Raw genomic sequence first — 8,610 nt, 5'->3', positions numbered from 1 at the left:
AGCTGGAAAATAACCTAAGGTTAATTGGTTTAGGACCGAGTCTAAGAGGAAAGAACACCTAACTACTCATGAAGACAAACCACCTCAGAGTTGGGTTTATGGAACGTTAGCAAATGCCTGTGATGTGCTACAGCTACACTAAGGTTGTGCTGCATTTAGCAATGGGAATAAAATTACGAACGGGCAAAAAATGAGAATATGAACACCACCACCACCAACATACTCGAAAGAAAGCGTTCATATTGAAAACAATACCCAAAATTGTATGCCTCTCTCTACTATTCCTTAACTTTTTGACTAGATCTATGGAACACCAACTATACACATTTGGTATCATTGTTCATAGGTGTGCCCTTGAACTCGCATCAAAATGACACAAACCCGATACCAACTAAATTAAGAAAGCAGTGACATATTTTCGTACAGAATTAACAGATAACGCACCCATTTGGATTCTCTTCCATGCTTTGATGAGCATAATAATATGTGCTCACCGGAGGATAATATGGCCGGTAAGGAATGACTCCGAGCACAGGTTCCTTCTTCTCATCTTCTTTCTTGGGCTCTTCCTGTTTGGCTTCCCCTTCTTTCTTTGCCTCTTCCTTTGATTCCTCATTTTTTGTCTCATCTTTCTTGGGTTCTTCTTTCTTTGCCTCCTCTTTCTTCTCTGGCTCTTTTGCCGGTCCTACTAGGATAATATCGGTTGCCCAAAATTTGCGCAGTTTGCTCACTATAGTTATTGGATCCACTGTTCCAATCACTGTCAATTGCTTGCCCTTCATGTCTATGGCGATAGAATCAATTCCTACATAATTACAATACAAATACAGTAAGTAACTGTTTACAGTTTATGTACTTGCTTTTATCTTATTCTCTTCACAAACACTCTAAAGTCTGTTTCCAGTCCCCATTTGGAGGACACGAAAGAACAACAAAAAATGTGAGTGCACAAGAAATCTATTCACTCTCACAACGTCGTTGTGATTTCAAGAAATTTGTTCCCCTCTATTGTTATTTTTTTTGCCCTTTTTCTTGGTTGGTTTTAATTGTTCAATGCATGGGTGGCATTTTGATTCTATCAACCCTCTATTTAGTTATTGGGTAAAACAGAGAGAAGGGGAAAATCTTGCTTTAAATATGAGTTAGCAACATATTTCGTTACAATATAAAAGCTCTCTCATACCAATGCATGTAAGAGGGCTTCCATACATGGTTAGGGATGGATGTCATGTTGACTCTTTATAGGTATTAATTTCTGAAGTTCTTCTAAATAGTGGAGTAGTAGTTTATATCAATCATGTTGGTTTGGTGGTGGAACACTCGTATTATTAATGTTTTCGTCTCCCTCCACAGAGACACAGGTGATCAAATCTTGGTTAGGTCTGTGTTTTCAGAGTACGCTTCTTAACACTGCCCGGCCATATGTATGGCATAATTAGGCATGTTTTTTTTTTTTTTTCCGGATTTCATATTCCTGTAATTTTATTTCTAGCTATCCTTAATGAGTTCTTCTCCTAGCTAGCTAGCTAGATGAGTTTACCGCATAGGATTCTTTTCTCAAAGCTGGATCAATCCGATTCTCAATAAGAATTAATGCGAATGGGAAAGAATGAAATATATACTGATCATAGAAAAGAAGCCCTTTTCAGCTTTCTTTCAACTAATTACGTTGTGCTTGTCGGATTTTGACAACATGCATAAACTTCATATCTTCTTTTTAATTAAAAAAACACAAGTGACCTTACTGTCTAGCATTCTTCCCTATCCTAGAGAAGAGACATAGTCAATTCCATGGACTTTCTTCTTTCAATTTCTCGAGGAATTTTTAAGACAGTACTCAAAACTACTTCTATCTACATGTTACTTGTTCTTCTACTCCTTTGTTTTTCCTTCATTTTCTTTGAAGTTTCTAACTAAGCAACATATCAAATTGATGAAAATCGGAACACCAGTTTCGATACCTCCAAGAGTAGACACTGTCTTCAGGGCCTTCCTCTTGTCTTGGTCATCTTGTAACTCCAATTTCAAGACAATCTTCTGCAATAACAAGCCAAGGACAAAAAAAAGGGGCGGCTAATACAGTATATCAGAGCTAATCAAGCTTCTCAACTACTGTAGCAAAAAAACTAAGTAATTTTTTCTATCTTCACATATTTGTTTTCCTTCAGTTTCAGTCAAGTAGTTAAACTCAATAAACTAAGGGTAGTGATTTTCACGCTCCCCTTTTTATAACAACTCTTTTTTGTTATGTGTTTTCTTGTAATGTGAATTTACAATGTTGTCCTTCCAAGTGTGAAAAAATACACGAATGAAATGTTATGTGTTTTCTTGTAATGTGAATTTATAATGTTGCCCTTCCAAGTGTGAAAGAATACACGAATGAAAGGTTAATTTTGTAAATTCACATAACAAGAAGACAAAAAAGGGGTGGTTATAAAAAAGAAAGTGCGAAAATCAATTACATAAACGAAATTCCAACCATGTACAACGAAACTAAAAGAGACCTTGTAAGAACAGTAAAAATCTAACTTTGCATCAACTAAGCATTATCAATTGAAACCAGAGAATAAACTAGATTTCTGTTTTATGGATAACTGAGAATCAACTAGATTCATAAAATTGTATCAAGCTCCCTTCGACATCTCCAATGCATATGAATATCGTCCAGATACTTAAAAGTGCCAGAAAATTTTAATTTCAGAACAACCCAAAGGACACACACACAAGCATGCGCGCTCGCGCGCGCACAGAGAGAGAGAGAGAGAGAGGATTCCAAAAGCACCCAAGAAACCATTTACAATTGAAAGGAAAACCCATAAAGAATGGTATCATAAATCCTTAAAAGAACTAATAACTCACGTGAAAAAAATTAGAGCAAAAAAGGAGTAAATGAATAGGCTGCTGAAGGAAAATGATTGGATTCGGCATTTAATCAAAGCCCCATTGGGCATCTCACACAAGGACATCAGGTAAGTACAGTAAAAGAAAGTGCAAGAAAGTTGTACTTCTAAAAAGTAAAAACTATATACCCCAAAAAGTTAAGATATGCAAAAAGAAGTGGATTCCAACAGTTCCCCTAAAAGACCATCGAGTTTTATAGAACCAAAAACCCATAAAGAATCGCATATTCAATCCTTTGGGAAAAAAATCTTTAACAAAAAAGTAACAAAGATGTGTCAAATTAAAGGATCAAACCTTCATTGGGGTGGGTAGTTCGGAGATGTAATGAGGGCTGAAAAAGCAATTTGGAATCAAAAACAGGGAAATGAATAATGCAGAGAGAGAGAGAGAGAGAGAGAGAGAGAGCTGAATAAAGAGGGAGAAGACGAAACTGAATGATTATTTTGTTGAAAAAGATGTGAGGTTGGGGCCGAAGTAGAATCAAAGATATTCGAATCAGAACAAGAAGTAAAAAATAAGAGGGAGGAAAAGTGTAGAGGGATAAAGAGGGGAGAGAGAGAGAATTGGGACGTTGCGGGATAAAAATGAGTGACCAGTGGAGGGAGCTATTTAGGCCACCAGTCACTTGGGAGAGACGAATCAGTGGAGGAGTTGTGTATATCCTGTCTTGGCAGGTCACATATTTCTGTTGATATAATAGCATCTGTAATGGTAATAATTTATATCAACAACTAAAATGTATCACTTCAGCATTTGATTATTCATTTAGTCCATAATTAAATTTAACAATTTTTACCTCTACATTTTTTATTTTTGCATCCCTAACTAAAAAAAACCCCCACAATACACAATGCACATTTATCCTATTGCAAACGAGTTCCAATCACGCACCCGATCATACCAAATTATTCATCTCGATGAGACGATTCCAATGTGGGAATGTTTTTGAGTTATTGAATTTTAAGTTTAGTTATTGAGTTTTGGTTAGTGGTTAAAATTGTTAAATTTGGTTATGGAATGGGTAGAATTTGGTTTAAAAAACTTGTAACTTTGTTTATTAGTATGTGGGATATTTTTTGAGCATTTTTATTAAATTTACTTATCCAAACTCATTTGTTTATTACGTTCTAATCCTTCTTAATTCTTGTACTCACCAATTTCAGATGAAATTTTTTTAAAGATGCTTTTGTCAGCTTTTATTACTCATTTGTTGTCATTGTTGATGCTTACAGCCTCTCACTCCCTCCTTAGAGCATGTATATTAAGGCTCCGTTCCAGAAACTTTTTTGAAAAGTAAGCAGTTTATTTCATATTTTCAAACTCAAAAATAATGTAAATGAAAAATAATTTTTCAATTTTTTTTGAACAGTATAAAAGATCTTGATGGAATCTATCAAACAAAATCTATATTGGTAGGAAAAATAAGTACTTATTTAAGGTTGCGGAACGGAGCCTAAGAATATGTATTTTAGCTACTCAATAATTCACTTTTTCTATTTTACCTACTTAAATCTTTCTCTACCCCATACCAATTCTCTCTATTATCATCTATATTCTCATAAAATAATATAAAATATTATTCTATTGCAATACTATTTTTTTCTCTCTCTCCACACCTCCGTCCAAAATCATAAGACCTCAAATTCACAATCGATCCCCTTTACCATTGCCAAGGATGCTGGGAGACGGCGGTACTATTTTTCAATTGCAGTACTATTTTCATTGAGGTGCTACTCGCAGTCCATCTCGATGATGAGGGGAACGACTAGGATGAGGAAGGTGGAGCCAGCGATCCACGCGGTGAGGAGGCGGTTGGCGACATAGCTGGCATCAGAGGCGGCTTGCTTGGTTTGGGCCAAGATCGAGGACTGGGAGACGGCGGTGGGCCAAGTCTAGTTTCTTTAGTAGCTCAAAAGCTTTGTTTTTACATCTTCCAGTTGAACTTCACGAGTCAAGACTCAAGAGCTCATCAATTTAAGAGAGAGAGAGAGGTGAAGAACGGGAGAAGAGAGGAGGAGAAGAGAGAAATAATGATTGTTTATGTTTTGCTGATGAGCAGTACATTTGTAAAAATACCGATCCATTCCATGAAAGTTATTTTGCCTTTGTGTTTTGCTATGCTGGTGTAGAGGGTTTTTGTGACTTCCACTCTTTATTTTACGTAATATGCTCTATTTACCTACACTAATGTATATGCTCTTAATACTACATCAAAAATTAAGCAATCCTGGATAAAAATGAACGTGCACAAATCTTGATATACTCCTAGTAAATATTTTCGCAATTGTTGACCCTTGTAAAACTCACGTGCATCGGATGATCAGGTATATTTATGTCTCAAAATATGTATTCTTATTTCTTAGCATTATCGCCTAGATTGGGCCGTTGATGCCTTGATGGGAAAGTACCAAAAGTACCAAATATATATGAGTGGAGGGCATGAACCGCATGCCAAGTGGCATGGGTGGTGTGGCCTTTACCTGGCAGCGAAACTCTCTCACTTGGCAACGTTTCTCTCTCTTTCGAATTTCACCATTTTCCTTGTATGATAGTATTATTTGGGAGTATTCGTTTTTGTTTTCATTTTTCAATAGATTTTTTTAACAGCAAAACGAATTTTATTAATTTATGGAAATATTACAAAGATTAAAATGATCCAAAACATGAGGCATCAAAGCATAGCAAGATCGAAAAGAAGGCACCCCAAACTTCGACAATTATATGCCCCGCTAGGACCGGAAGGGAAAAAACCACTCAAAGATGGCTAGAAGCCAACCAATGCAAAAACCCCAAAGAAAAAACACCACACCCGAGACTCACCACAGCAAACAAACCTAAACCTTGGCCTTTGCGTCATCTTTGGCTTCCATAATCACGAATTCTCTTACTCCATCCATCCCAATTTATTTGTCATTTTTTGGAGTTTGTGCCACTTTTCAATTAATTATATCTTGTAATTTATAATGTTTTAGGTAATTTCAAAAATATTGAATTATAGAACAAATTGAGATCTATTAAACAATATCTATATTTGATATAAAATTCATTACCACTATAAAAATATAACTAGTTTTTTAATCCAGTTAGAATAGAACTGGGACAAGTAAATTGGGACGGAGTGAGTATAACTTTGTCCTCATCACCCAAATAATCAATGGCCAAAATTTTATCTATAGACCAAGTAGCCTTTGCCTCATCAAGGTGAATCCTGGTAGTACCTTATGAAGAAACGGATATCGCTGCTGCAGCAACCGCAGATCTGAACACAATGCATTTATCCTTTTTCTTCCAACTTTCTTCTTAGATTTAGGGATGCCCAACATCTTCTCAACCAACTTCTGCTTCCAAAATCCTTTCCCTGGTCCTTTAACCTTATCAAGATGCTTGAGGTCCACAACTAAATGGGTACCATCAATAGATTTAACCTGGGCCGAGTTAAGTTCAACCAATTCCATTTCCGCTTGATTTAAGAAACCCACTTTTGAAAAATTCCAGAAGCCTTTATTAATCTCCCCAACATCCAAACCTGGATCATGAATCTCTGTGCCAAGTCCTAATATTGGAGTTATATTCTCTGCTACAATTTTGCCATCTTCCAAGGCCAAATTGCTTCCCCGAACACCAGAAATTGAATCGGAACAAGTATCACCCACACTGAGTCCACAACCCTGAGACTATAAATTTGAATTTTCAAATCAAGGTCTACACCTTCCACTACCCTCTCATCATCTGGTTGTCTATCTCCCTCCTCCACTAGGATTGGATTCTCCAACTCATAAGTGACTTCAAGAGCCATGCCATCTTCTTCCTCGCCCTTCTTTAGAATAGGGATCATGATCTCAAACCCTCCATTCCTCAAGGTGAAATCATCAACTGCCACATACCCCAATTTGTTTTCTTTACTAACAATAGCCTGATGTTTTTCTGCCACTTTAATCTTAATGGAGTTGCCCTTGAAATTCAAAATCACTTTCTCGTCAATACGATCCATGATTTCAGTGACTATAAACAGCAAAATTCCTCAAAACTAAAGACTCTTGAGAGTATTTTCATCCAAGGAAATGACATCCCCCCAAAGGCCACCAATAGCGAAGAAGTTTTCCGTCGACCAAACATTAAGAGCCACCCCAAAATATCTAAGCCAAACGCATCTTGACGGTGGAACAATTTGCCCAGGCCACTTATCAATAGAAGAGAACCATGACAATAACCAATCTCTGTTATCCTTAAGCACAGATTCCATTATTAACCTTAGACTGAAAGGAAACAATGAATTATTTTTTAATAGATGACGTTTTTTTTTTTTTTTTTTTAACCGCAATAGACGATGTTTGGAAACTATGTAAATGGTTGTACATTTGTAGTTTTAGTGCAAGTATAATGCGTCCATCTTTCATTTTTTATAAATTTTCAAATTGAGAGTACATTTTAACTGTCTAGTTATTTTTTGAAATACATATGTGAGGTGGATGGGTAATAGAACAAATTTCAAGACCACTTTATCATTTTTTTATTCAAGTTAATTTCCTTAGAAGATTGGTAAAGAAAACTCTATGTATACCCTTTTCATCACATTCCATGAATGAAGACCTTTCTAATATTAAAAATATCCTTAGATGCTTTCAGCTCATATCAGGTCTAAAGATTAACTTCTCCAAAAGCTTCTTATGTGGCGTTAAAGTTTCTCAATAGGATGTGCTTTCCCTAGCTCAAGTGATGGGTTATAAAGTCGATCACTTACCAATCAAATACTTGGGCTTGCCTTTGGGTGCTAGTCCCAAAAGGCTCAAGACGTGGGATCCTATGGTTGAAAAGATGGAACGTTGATTAAGTGTATGGCGTGGAAGATACAATTCTACTGGGGTAAACTCAACTTGATCAATTCATCTCTTGTCAATCAACCTATATACTTTATGTCTATTCTTAAAATGTCAGTGGCAGTAGCAAAATCGTTGGAGAAAATTCAAAGGAAAATTTTTTGGGGGGACACGATAGACGAGGAAACTCCACCTGGTTAAATGGGAAGTGATTTGCAAGAAAAAGGAGAATGGGGGTCTAGGAGTGAAGAATTTGTTGGTGTAAAATTTGTCCCTTCTAGCCAAGTGGTGGTGGAGGTTCAATAAGGAGTCTAATTCGTTGTGGGTGAGGGTGATCAGAGGGAAGTACAATTTGGAGTAGGGTTGCTGGTTTCCTAGTATGTCAATCTCTGGTAGGGCCTCAAATTTATGGTGGGATATCTGTGCAATTGGGAAGTGTCCTCGTGTATCGGAAGTATCATCTAGGAGGGTTTTCGAATCCAAATTCGTTCCGGTTTGGAGATTTCTTTCTGGAACCATGTATGGTTGGGGGACACAACTCTTAGGGAGGAGTATCCCCGTTTGTATCTAATTTCTACTCAAAAAGAGGCAGTTGTCAGTGCAATAATTTCGGATGGCATTGGAATGGATAGATGGAATCTGTTTTTTAGTAGAGATTTACGCGATTGGGAATCTCTTCAAGTGGAGGAATTAAAGCAGAAGTTACAACCAATTTTTTTGGACTCGTCCAGTCATGATCTCTTGAATTGGAGATGGTCCTCGGATAATTGATTCTCGGTGAAATTAGTGTACAATCAGTGGGAAAGCAATGAGCACTCAAGGAATCCGGTGTTGGGAGCTCTGTGGAAGAACCTTAGCCCCCTAAGGTGGAAATCTTCGCTTGGATGGCTTT

The 8,610-nt window shown here is 36.8% G+C and overlaps 1 protein-coding gene and 1 long non-coding RNA gene across 2 annotated transcripts; one reads left to right on the top strand and one right to left on the bottom strand.

Annotated features, from left to right (window-relative positions):
• Nucleotides 1-220: 220 nt before the first annotated feature.
• On the bottom strand, nucleotides 221-3,560 carry LOC131335810 (heavy metal-associated isoprenylated plant protein 39-like). Its single transcript, XM_058371328.1, has 3 exons — nucleotides 3,196-3,560; nucleotides 1,962-2,037; nucleotides 221-805 (listed from the first exon to the last, which is right to left on the bottom strand). Exons 1-3 carry the CDS (start codon nucleotides 3,199-3,201, stop codon nucleotides 429-431), a joined length of 459 nt encoding a protein of 152 aa, XP_058227311.1. The 5' UTR covers nucleotides 3,202-3,560; the 3' UTR covers nucleotides 221-428.
• On the top strand, nucleotides 2,046-3,076 carry LOC131335820 (uncharacterized). The gene is made up of 2 exons (XR_009202655.1): nucleotides 2,046-2,315; nucleotides 2,387-3,076. It is a non-coding gene; the product is annotated as an uncharacterized LOC131335820 (long non-coding RNA).
• Nucleotides 3,561-8,610: the final 5,050 nt, after the last annotated feature.

Source organism: Rhododendron vialii, chromosome 1a (genome assembly GCF_030253575.1).
Source record: "Rhododendron vialii isolate Sample 1 chromosome 1a, ASM3025357v1".
Taxonomy (NCBI): domain Eukaryota; kingdom Viridiplantae; phylum Streptophyta; class Magnoliopsida; order Ericales; family Ericaceae; genus Rhododendron; species Rhododendron vialii.
The sequence above is the reverse complement of the archived record's forward strand: the minus strand, read 5'-3'. Positions and strand labels throughout refer to the sequence as shown.